Source organism: Galleria mellonella, unplaced genomic scaffold (assembly GCF_026898425.1).
Source record: "Galleria mellonella isolate WM207_F2 unplaced genomic scaffold, CSIRO_AGI_GalMel_v1 utg38, whole genome shotgun sequence".
Classification (NCBI taxonomy): Eukaryota; Metazoa; Arthropoda; class Insecta; order Lepidoptera; family Pyralidae; genus Galleria; species Galleria mellonella.
In genome coordinates this window covers 5,094,046-5,106,853 of record NW_026442090.1, presented here as the reverse complement: position 1 = coordinate 5,106,853, position 12,808 = coordinate 5,094,046, and the positions used below count along the sequence as shown (strand labels likewise).

Below are 12,808 nucleotides of genomic sequence, written 5' to 3'. Positions count from 1 at the left end.
AAGGAATTTTCCTTCGCGAACGCTCAGGCTATGGAATGAGCCCGAGTCCCTGTCGAGATTTCACGTAGAGAGTACATACAGTATGGGGTACGTCAAAAAGGGTACACGTAACACCCCTAGTGTTGCAGGCGTTCATAAGCTACAATAATTTTTTTTTTATAACTATTTACTATCGGACGCTACTCGTGCGATGCTCCATGTGTTCTATGCTTGTTTACCGCCTTCGTGGTAAAAACAAAATGTCCTGTTTCACTTTTATCTATCCCGGATAAGCCTGCGTAAACCAATAGCGCAGCCGAGGTTACCATTCCATTTTTATGTGTTAAAAAAAGCATCTATAACCTTAACTCTTTTATTAATAAAAACTAAAACCTTTTGTAAATATAGAATAATTAGATTATTTTATCACTTTTTCAAATTAGCAATATACAGTTGCGTTAAAGAAAAAACTTCAACAGCTGAAGAAGGTTTATGAGTCATTTGGCTGAGTTTTTATTAATAAAGGAGTAATTTTCTTACGCTAAGTTAAGACACAATTGTAAACATGATTTCATAACTGTATTCCTCGCATCATGACTTGTTTTTATTCTCACCATTCCCTGACTAGTACCCCGCTAGTAGTTACGTCCATTATTATACAGTATAAAAAATGCAAACGAAGTCACGTGTATAGCTAGTTTTATTACTGTTAACAAATCTATACAATTAATCATAAATTTATCAAAGTCAATTACGATCTAATTCTATATTGATTAATTCTTTTTATCATAATGAAAATAAAGTGTCTATCTATCTATTTATTAAATAGGTAGATATGAATGTATTATTATAATTGTTCAAATGCTACAGAAAAGAGAATGTCGTGTTTGTTTGGCCATTTGTAGAAAATAGATGAAAGAAGAATTACGAAAGAGATTTATTAAGTACGAATGAATTAATAAATTCTCTAATTCTAGGGGGAGGTTACGCGGACGAAGTCGTGGGTAAAAACTAGTAATGAAAATAGTAGGTACATACTTGAAATTACATTTTTACATGACTGCGCCAAAAGGAGTATAATGTCTTCAATATTCATACACCTATGTGTGTTACTTTATTCCACCTAAACTTCTAAATGCTTGAACTGAAATTTAAATGATACCCCATACGGGTATCATTAGAGTCTAAAATATTGGCTATAATTTTTTTTTTTAAATGGAGAAGGAAAAGGCTACTGATATCCTGGTTACTAAATGTATCTGTGTCAAGCGGACGAAGTCATAAGTAAAAGCTAGTAATAAATAAAAGATGTTCATATGGAAATCCGCCCCGTAAATGGAGAATGATATTTTGTTTGGTGTAAACCCACCTTATTGGGGAGGAAAGGGATTGTTAGTAATGGAGACTAAGAATCCTATTGCTAGCAATACACCCAACCAGGCCGACCTCCTCGCGGTTCTCCCTGGAAACTGTCATGGCTAATTCCTGATGAATTCATCATGATGGGCTAACTGGCCTGTTTTCATTCTCATCTATCTTCCTTCACTGGTGTTCCGCCAGCGTATCCCGTTAGCGCAGGCGGCAAACAATTAAATGGTACAATCAATCTTTAGGGCACTTTATACAATAAGGTAGGTTCTTTTTTGATGGGTGAAAATGGTATGGTAACTCCGCCTGCGCTAACTGTACGCTGGCGGGGCACCAGTGAGGGATGATACGTGAGAATGAAAAGACAGGTCAGTTAGCCCATCGTGATGAATACTCTTGGAATTCAGCACGATGGTTTCCAGGGGAACTACGGGGCGTCGACCTGTTAGGGTATATTGTTAGCAATGGGAATGGTAATACGCATTACTAACAATCTCTTTCCCCGGTATATATGTATTGTCAATGCTGTGTTTGTGATGGATAGGTATGTAATGATAATCCTTTCACATTGCCTACTGTACTATAACAATAATGGAAAACAATAATAAAGTCATCTAGTCACCGATTAAAGTCACAATAATATCACTTAAATCAACTGATAGACAAATAAGTCATTCGTTTTCACAATATTAGAACTAACAAGACAATACTGCGTAGCTTAGGTATTTATATTACAACTATAGGCAAATTTTATTATTTTTTTCATGCTCATTTTAACAGATTGCTACTTGCTCATTTGCCAGTGTATACCTAGGAGAACATAGACTTAGTATAACGTACTACTATGAGATGAAGTTCCAGTTACGATAAAAAAAGTAGTATGATCATATCAGCCTTTTACTGTCCACTGTTGAACATATACCTTCCCTTAGGGTATTTTGCCAGCAGTTGCCACGCTTGTCAGGCAGGTTAACAACCGCAGTTAGGCTTTAGAGATGTTTTAAGAGGGACGCTGCTGCCCATCCATCGCCTTCCCTTAGTTGATTCTTACGACATCCACAGGAAAGGAAGGGGTGGCCTATTCTATTCAGGGACCACGCCGCAAAAATAGTATGCACTGGTATTATACATGCGGTGTATTGGAATGGACAGACTTGCATATGGTTCTTTGTTTCAAAGTTGGTATGTCACATCTGTTTATGTCTAAACAAAACAATAATAGTTTGCCATCTCTCCTACTCAAAAGGGAAGATGTGAATTTTGGAAAAAACAATTATAGCATATATCAGCTTACAATTTCATATACCCTTATTCCTGAAATAGCATTATTTATGTATTAAGAATCAGTTCCTTTCTATTTACATCAATTAATTTATAACTGATCTAACACAACAACAGATATAAAAAAATATCGTATATTATATATGTGTATGTGTGTGTGCTTGAGCGTGTGTGTAGTTTAAAGTGTGTGTGTGTGTGTGTGTACTGTCTCTTGATTTGGTCTACTGCACATTTATTAAATTTTCATCATTGACATACTGCAGCAGGTCCAGCAATTGTTTAATTTTATCTTTAATTTAATAGTTACTCAACGTCATGGGATTGTTTGACTAAATTTATTAAATAATAAGACCGTTAAAAATTGATAACGTTGACGTCTTTTATTACCAGCGGATAATGGTAGTAGACTTCATTGGCATTTTCGAATACGCTGGTAAATTAACAGTTTATGGGCTGTAAAAACCTTAATTAATACATAAACTTCATAAATGGGAAGTAAAATCAAACTTTTAATATTGCTCTTGTTCTAGGCTTAATAGAGCTGCACCCCACGAACAAATACAGTATGGAAGTAGACATTATATATATATATATATATATATATATATATATATATATATATATATATATATATATATATATATATATATATATATATATATAAATTTACGTAGTCTCTTAGAGAGTGTAGATATACCTATCCTTTTTCCAGTTAAGTTTTTCATCTATTATTATACCCAAATACTTTACGTTAGATACTTTTTCAAGTACAGGACAATTACATAACTTTTTAACAGCCAAATTATTGCGATTACATGGAAATGAATATATTGTAGGCTGATATTTCCTAGACTATTAAAATATCGTTTATATTATTAAAAATAAAAGGTGTTTAAAATAATAAATTTTATTATAATAATATATAGATTTTGGCATATAAAACTACAAATGTACATACATACATGTAATTTTATGTGACTGAACAATATTCAATCATTTAGACGGATTTATGTTAAACGCAATTTAAATAAACACTGTTTTTAGTAAGACCATAGGTTTTTATAGCGTATTTTGTCACTTGATTTTCTTGAAGTTTGACTGTCTCAATATTGTAGGAATTATACTAGATTTTTTTTAAATCAATCAATTAGTGCTATCTAAAAATGTGCATTTTCAATCGACTACAGTAGTAGGTTGTCAATTCGGTTGTGTTTTTGTATATTTATTACTTCATGGCTTCGTCAGTTATAAACAGGTTTGAAGAAAATTTTTGTATTTGAAAGGATATACTTTCAGAATGGTCCCATAGAAATTTTATCAAAATCGATTCAGTACTTTAGTTTTTAAATCACAATAACTGGCATTGCCACAATTGAAGGCGGTTTTTTTTATGGAACACAATCTTATATTATTAGACAATCTACCTGCTAAATCTCTTTAATATTTTACGATATCAACTTAATCATTGTGAGGCTATTTGTGACGAAATTCGCATGGTGTCAATCATTGCCATTGGGTAATTATCTAGATATAGATAAAAGAGTTTTGATTTGTTTATTTAGAAAGTTTCGATATACCTATAATGAGGGTAAGGTTGCCATAATTGGACTAACTTTGAACAAGTTCGGAGTCTAATGTATGTACCAGGCGGGGGAGGGATTCTTAGTCATGCGGATTATCAGTCCCATTGCTAACAATATACCCTAACAGGTCGACCTTTCCGTGGTACCCCCTGGAAACCATCGTACTGAATTCCAAGTGTATTCATCACGATGGACTAATTGATCTGCCTTTTCATCCTCATCTATCATCCCTCACTGGTGCCCCGCCAGCGTATACCGTTAGCGCAGGCGGGGTAATAACATTCATTAAAAAAATGTATCTTCCAATATATTGATTTTTTTTTCAAGATACCCTGCTAGAATAACTAGTTCTAGTTAATAATTTGTTTGCGTTACTAATAACACTCAAATAACAACAGTCGTAATTAGATATACACAAAGAAGAAATAAAAGAATGCATAGGTATACAAATAAAAGGAAAGTAAATAAAAGAAGTACCATATTTTTTTTCTTTCATGCGTGTACCATAATAACACAAAATACAATACACACACAACTCAATTGCTTTGCCCTCAAAAGAACAAAACACTGATATTTTATGTGGCCAAAAAAAATAATATTTAGGCCATTATGGCTTGCCATTTTATTTAAGGAGCTTGTGAAAATAAACAATGCTAATGTTAAGACCTACTTGTTGAGAAGCACTATTGAGGTCATCGAATATAATATTAAAGTCCTCCAGAGATTCTGTCATCCAATTGTGATTGTGTGGGTTGTAATTCCTTCAGGAAAATGTCTTATCTGTCACATCACAATCATACATAATAATAAAAATCACTCGCCAATGTAGAATTTTTACTTCAAATTATCTTTTATAACAAAATAATCAACAAAAACCACAAGTCTCGATTCTAGCGCCATTAATTTTTTTTTTAATGGATGATAATGGAATGGTAACCCCACCCGCGCTATCGGTATACACCGGCGGGGCACCAGTGAAAGATGATAGGTGAGGATGAAGTAGGTCAGTCAGCCCATCGTGACGAATTAAACAAGAATTATTCACGATGGTTTCCAGGGGGAACCACGTGGAGGTCGACCTAATAAGGCATATTGCTAGCAATGGGGCTGTCAAATTCCATTAATAACAATCCCTTTCACCCTGCCATTTAGTATTTCTTGTCTAATTTTGTATAGTGATCAATCTTAACTAGAAATTATCCACAATGGTTGTCAGGGAGGACAGCATGGTGATCGACCAGACAGGATATATATTGCTAGCAATGGGGACTGACATATTTGTTACTGACAGTACCTCCTGTCCTGTAATGAGGAATCTACGTATAATGATGAAACAAAATGGTATAGATGTAAATATAGGTTTCTGGCGAAAAGAATGATTTTTAAAATAAATAGTAAACTTATTTTCAAAATAGGCGGGTTCACGAGTTACGGTTAGGTACTAGATAACTGTGTTCTCAGTGGACTATAATACAAGTATATTTTATAAATTATTGGTCCAATTATTACAACCTTACTCTATTTATCTACTTAATTATTATGTTCGTATGTTAATACCTAAAGATTATTTAGCTGCATAAGAAATATTTTTAATAATAATCGAGCAAATACGATAAAAAAAAAATATAAATCGGATAAATAAAGATAATAGTGATTGATGATAATTGTTGTTATATAAAAGAACAATAACAACTAAGTCTTCAAATACGAAGGGAAGTAGTAGACAAGGTTAGTGGTGTTTACTCAATTAGTGCCTTATTATCTTACTTTCAGTAAATAACAACGCTTTTTATACCAATTTCTTTTATCTAATGTAATTGGTAATTTGGTTCTATTAATTATTACTTATAGTTGTTACTTAGTTATTTATTAGTATACAGTGTGTAGCGGAAAGGGTAACGTATACCAAAAACCCGATTGTCATTTGTAATGTCATGTGCAGTTCTGATCTGAAAAATGGGATCGATAACGGTTACCTAGACCTGATGTTGCAGTTTTTATGAAAATTTGGATTTTTTTTAAATATTTCTATTTATCTATGTGTATCGGAAAAATGTCATTAGTTTCAATAATATATAATACACGCATTCAAATCTTTATATTTGTAATATTAGCAGGATTGGTGAATGTATTTTGATGTATCTATCTTTTACATCAATATTTTAAATATCTATTGTAATGTGTGATATAATTAAAATCCCGGGTTCTAGTCCCGAATTTTTTAAATTGCCTCGGATTCGGTTGTTCTGGATCGTACTATAAGAAGAAGATTAATTGTTATGGCCATACAACGAATGAGATAGTCGTTGTGTAATTTTTCTGTGTATATCTAGATACATTCTAGGCATTGGCAAGTTTAGTTTCCAAGAGTTTGCTTGGCCCTTTAAAAAGGCATTTATCTAGTTTCAGACATGTCTGCGCATAGTTGCAATGGCCATTAGCATCTTAGGGTGGACACTATACCATTTTGGGATGAGCACGGCCTAAGTATGCCTGTGATTCCAAGTTGAGAGCCAGGAAAATAGTGCGATAATGCAACACTTACTAATTATTGATTGTCAAATACAAAATAGTATACAACAAAATAGCAAATTAAATGTATATATATTTCTTACAAAAATGAACTTGAATACTAATAACGCCAAATTTTATTTCAGAAAAATGAAGAATATTTGTTTAGTGCTTTTGATCGCCAGCGCCTATGTGGGCGCTGCTGTTCCATACGAGAGCGAGCAGGTAATTGGTAAGTGCTAAATTGATTTCTCTTTTAACTATTTTTTTAAACAACTTAGAATGGCAAATAAGCTGTCGACCCACCTGATAGAAAGTGGTAACAATCGCTTATAAACATGAGCAGTACCATGGACGTAATAACTATTTCGCCCATGATATCCCCCATGCGTTACCATTCTTAAAGATTCAGCGGTTATTCCTCTGTACCCTGTAAATTCACTGTCATATATCATCCTTTAAACTGAAATACAGCCATGCAAACACAACAGCTTCACGGTAGAAATACGAATGGGAAAGTAGTGCCCAAGCAACCAAATAAAAATATATTGTATAAATATTTTTTTCTGTATTTACTAGTCAGCTGAAAATATTATCTATACTAATAATAATAGAACTCTTTATTGCATATTGCACATTGAAGAATATGTATGTATGGTTCTAAGTAAATATATAATATTTAGAACAGAACATTTTAAAATGACTTTCTAAGGGCAAGCAAAAAATGTTATAAAATTTTTTTACGTATTGAGTACAGATAAAATATTTTTTTTTGTGACTATGCAAACAAGTTGACGACACTGATTGGCTGCAGAATGCGATAGTGACAAAATTATGCTTTAAAAACGTCTCTTGTAAATGTATTTGTATAAAATAAATAAATGAATTAATTTTTTTCAGATCATGTTGAAGGCAAATTGAGTGAGAGTCATTTTGACTTGAACCTGAAATCCCTAACGACGGAGCCTAATGACGAGCAATTCGCCACTGATCTGGAAGCGCTGGAGAACAGCGTATCAAGGAGCCTGCTGGAAGACTTGATCATCAACCTTCTGGAAGTCTTCCGGGATATTGTCATCAATGGAAACGATTTCCTTCCTCCTCTGGACCCACTTGTTATTGATCAAGTTGGACCATTCGAATTGTCTGTAACAGGGTATGGATAAATATATTTTATTCGTTTATTTACAATATTTTATTATGTTTTTAACAGTTCAAAGAAGCATCAAAATAGATATACAATTAACAAAGATATTATTATATTATACGTTTTGAAGTGGGTTAAAATGTAATTGTATTTAGTCTGAAGATTGTTCTTTTTAATCAATTTATTTAAATACTCATAGTTTAACATTTTAGTTGGTAAATTATAATTTTGCTGTGGGTTACTCCTTCTAAACATGAGGTCCCGGGTTTGGTTCCCGTTAGGGCGTTTAGGCAACGAATTTTTCTGAACTGGGTATCTACAATCTAATAACACAGGGTGTCCTAGCTTGAGGACCAAGCGATTGATGTGATTGTGTTATTATATATATATATATGAAATCGTGTTTATATATAAAAGTCAAAGTTATTAAAACAAAACTCTTTAAAATAAAATTGCGCCCAACGTGGTACTTATTTGAACATTTTGCAACTTGAAACTATTAAACTATTTTAACAGAGATACTGCCCTAATTTATAATGTTTCTTTTTATATGACAACTGCATTTTAGTGTCTATGTACGTAGTAATTGTAATAACATAATTATTGTAACCTGCGAGATCCTATAATAATGCGATATTCCGTTTTTGTCCCGATAGTCGGTCCCGTGGTATTGTGATGTTTTAGTAAAACATATACAAATGACAATTATTACAGGGTCCGAGCGTCGGCTACCATCCGTGACATCCGTGCTGAAGGTCTACGTTGGTACGTCATTGACAGAGTCAGTTTCAATCCGATACGTCTCACAGTGAGCGTGCACGTTACACAGCCCTGGTTCTCTCTCAGCTGTAAGTTTAACTATTGATTATTGTTATTTTATTAATTATAATTACTTTTCAGTCGCGACCTTGTTCATGTTACCATAGTAACCCTGCCTGCGCTATCGGTATACATTGACGGGGAACCAGTGAGTGATGATAGGTGAGGATGAAAGGACAGGTCAGTTAGCCCATCGTGATGAATACACTTGTGTAATTCAGCACGATGGTCTCTAAGGGGACCACGTGGAGGTCAACCTGGTTGAGTGTATTGCTAGCAATGGGGACCTTAGTCTCCCTTATTAACAATCCCTCCCCTCATGTCTATTTATATTGATTGGCCAGTTGCCTATACCCTTCTGCATCCCGAATAGTAAGCATGTACGTGTATAACAATTTTCATGACGATTCATCGAGTCGTTATGGCGCAAAGAGGAAAGAAACAAATTCACTTTTACATTTATAATATTAGTAAACATATAAAGATTCGTTTTTTTAGCAGCATCAGATTTTAGATTGAAATTGATATTTAGTAGGGCCTGATGGTTCCATTAGGTACATGTGTCCGACTGAAGTCGTGAGTTCGATGTTGAGTTACACCAAATTTTTAGAGCAAACTTTTGAGAGCTAATCAGTTTAAAGAAGCGTAACTACTCCAAGTGCTGATACATTATACTTATATTAAAGTACTCCACGACATAATAAATAAAAAGTTATTGCTCTGATTCAAAGATAAAGGTATTATTATTATTTATTTATATTATTCAAAATTATTAATGATATATCCTATATACCAGTTGATATTTATGTTAAGAATAATGTATCGGAGTTCTCTAAATATTTTTTTATGTTTCCAGTTGGCAAAATATAACATTAGGGATTTTCGCGTTTATTAGAATATAATTCTATATATATTGTGAGGTTCAACTTTATAGTATTTGCGTTCTGTTTTTGTTTCTAGGCCGTTACAACACCCAAGCTCGAATTCTACTCGTGAGACACAGAGCTGCTGGTAACTTCAGGTAAAAAAAAAATATTAAAATAGGTTTACCTACTACTACCACTACTAACTAGTGAATTTTTATTTTATTTATTTATTTCATCAATTACAAATATAAAATTAAAATTATATAAATAATAATATAAATAAGAAGATACACAAAAGTGATACAAGATTTTACTATAGAAATGGATGTTATTTTCCATTGTAAAATAAATAGTTATAGTTCTTAATATTAAAGTATGTACCAAATTTCATTTAAATATTTCCAATACTATTTGCGGGACACACGCTGGACAGACCTATGAATTCCGTAGCGTGCTAACTAAAACTATCTACAACTACACAACAATTAGCTATACAAATTGTTGAGATGTTATTACATTAGACGTAATAATACTCATCACGAGACTGTTTGCAGACTGTTTGTCCACCGTATCGAAGTCGGCGTTGACGTACGACTAGGAACGAACCTCTTGGGCGGCTACCTGACCTTGAGGGAACTGAATATCAAGATTGACATCCACGATACACTGGTAAGTATTGCAAATTTACCTTCTTCATGATTTGTTTTGTCTTTTTTAGATAGGTGATTTTTATCTCACAAAATCAGTGGTATAAAATATTTTTCTGAATACAAGGTGCCTAGGTATCTAATATTGTATAATTAATGACGATGCCGACAGTACTAGTGTTCATTTCTTAACATTGGTGCATACATGGATCTAAGATTAGATAGATAGTGTCTCCATAGAAATGCTTTGAGAAAAATGGGTCAACTTTTCTTAGAATTTTGCGTGATAAATAGTTATGAGTGATTCTTTTATAATTTCTATATTTATTTTGTCTTATAAATTCTGCATCTTTTTAATGCGTATCACTTATTTTATTTATTAAATAATACGTCAAGATACATTGAATGCGTAAATATATAGAATACTGATAAAAAAAGAGTCGGTTAATTTTACAATTAGCTCACAAAAGGATGACGCATTTTTGAAACTCTATATAATCTAAGATATGGATATATTACTAGTCATATTTTTAAAAACAAAATGTTTTCAACAAGCTTTTATCTATCTATAATTTACGTAAACTGTAATAAGTAATTGCAATGTCTCTTTCTTCTCATACATGTCACGTGGTAGCAATAAAAAAGTTATTTACATTGTTAACAGGCCGTTCCGCAGGCTTGTATATTTCTATTTTCTCATAAAAAGGTTTAATACTATTTAATATATTTCAGGTTCACGTTGATGGTATGACTGGTTCTAGACTCATCAACAGATTCATTAGTAATCTGGTACAGAACATCTCTCAGGATCTCGTACAGAAACACGTGGACAGCGTAGGTGACATTCTCAGCTCAGTACTCTTTGATGTGATCAACGAGGTACTCAAGGACTACACAATTAACGATATCTTGGGATAAAAAAAATAATTAAGATCTAATGTGATGAAATGTATATAATTAAATGAATTTGTTCTGAATTAATTGTTTTTATATATAATTGTAGTTGTAGATGTAGAATTACAAAGCTACAGTTTGCTACAAAACAACATGAACAATACCTGGCATAGAATAAAGATGTTTGCGCAATAACATTTGTATGTAAAACTATTACAGCGCAAGTTACATTTGAAAACAGAAATTATTGGATCGCAGATACTATTTAATCTATAGAACTAACAGTTCTGCGAGTACCGTGTTCAAGTTATTTGCTATATGCTTGCAGATGCAGGCAGAACGATATTCATTTTTAGTAAAGTTCTTTAGGCTATAAACTACCATAGTTTCATATTATAAGATATGAAACTATGGTATATGAAATTTGACCATACGATGAACGTTAAAATTATACTCGGTATTTTTTTTTTTATGGGTGAAAATGGAATGGTTACCCCGCCTAACGGGATACGCTAGCGGAGCACCAGTGAAGGGTGATTGATGATAATGAAAACAGGCCAGTTAGCTTATCATGATGAATTCATCAGGAATTAACCATGATAGTTTCCAGGGGGAACCGCAAGGAGGTCGACCAGGTTGTGTATATTGCTAGCAATGGGATTCTTAGTCTCCATTACTAACAATCCCTTTCTCCCCTACTCGGTATTTATAATAACACATTTTTTTACACACACGAACATACATTTGTATCCAGATGTATGTTCGTGTTTCCAGAAAGATCGTGTAGAGGTTAATCTAATAAGGTTATATAGGGCATATTACCAGCAATGGAATAACTAGTTTTCATTGCTAACAATCCCCCCCCCCCCCACTTTTAACAAGGCGTCTAAAGCAATGCCCATATCCATAACTGTAATGATTAATCCCAAGCATTTTTACAATTTTATACCGATATTGATTAGTAGAATGATTACGATAATGTCTTATATAGTGATATTATTACTTTTATGCCAACGAAATAGCAGATAAGCATACGGCTCGCTTTATGGAAAGCATTTAACGTAGTTAATATATTCTTTGAGGAGCCTTATTTTAAAGTAATTTGGGAAATTCTCAGCAGAGAGCTTATTTCATAATAAAATCCTGAAATCGTACTGTAATCGTCTCCTTGACTTACTACAGGCGACTTAAGCTAACTTGGTATTCAAATCGTCATTCTAATTTTAGCCATTAATTGACAAATGCCCTAAATATAGGGCTCTTCTGTATTAGGTATATTCATTGCTGTAAGGAGCGGTTAGGCGCCAATTGCATTCACTAATTCGCTGTGCACGTAGGCATGTCAATAAATCAGTATTATTTCTATTAAAATAATAAACATATCTGTCATAAATGTTGTAGTAAATTGAATGAAGGTATTTTTGTCTTGTAGTTAATTTTTTTTTAACATTAGCGTATTTAAGATTATTTGCTACGTGGGGGCGTGCTCACCCCATTCTTGGGTGGGAACGTAAAACGTGAACCCCCCCCCCCCCCTTAAATGCATGTGATCTCTAATAGGGCGAAAGATGTAGGATTGGGTGAAGACAGCATCGATCATTCCAAATCCAATTAGTCCAAAACGTTTGCAAGATGATTCTCTATATAAAAAGTCTAAAACACGAAAATTGCACAAAATTTGCTGTACCTAATCTTATATAACATGCTTTGTAT

The 12,808-nt window shown here is 33.2% G+C and overlaps 1 protein-coding gene across 4 annotated transcripts; it reads left to right on the top strand.

The window, feature by feature from the left end:
* The first annotated feature begins 5,800 nt into the window (after positions 1 to 5,800).
* On the top strand, positions 5,801 to 11,178 carry LOC113522828 (uncharacterized). 4 transcript variants are annotated; one of them, XM_052897673.1, is made up of 7 exons: positions 5,801 to 5,939; positions 6,869 to 6,954; positions 7,623 to 7,878; positions 8,584 to 8,717; positions 9,649 to 9,709; positions 10,109 to 10,223; positions 10,934 to 11,178. In XM_052897673.1, the coding sequence occupies exons 2-7, from the start codon at positions 6,873 to 6,875 to the stop codon at positions 11,117 to 11,119; spliced, it is 834 nt and encodes a 277-aa protein (XP_052753633.1). In that variant the 5' UTR covers positions 5,801 to 5,939; positions 6,869 to 6,872; the 3' UTR covers positions 11,120 to 11,178. The 4 variants fall into 4 exon arrangements, with proteins under 4 accessions (XP_052753633.1, XP_052753634.1, XP_031769857.1 ...); XM_052897674.1 differs by having other exon boundaries at positions 5,924 to 6,031; XM_031913997.2 differs by lacking the exon at positions 5,801 to 5,939 and adding an exon at positions 5,970 to 6,024.
* The last annotated feature ends 1,630 nt before the right edge of the window (positions 11,179 to 12,808 follow it).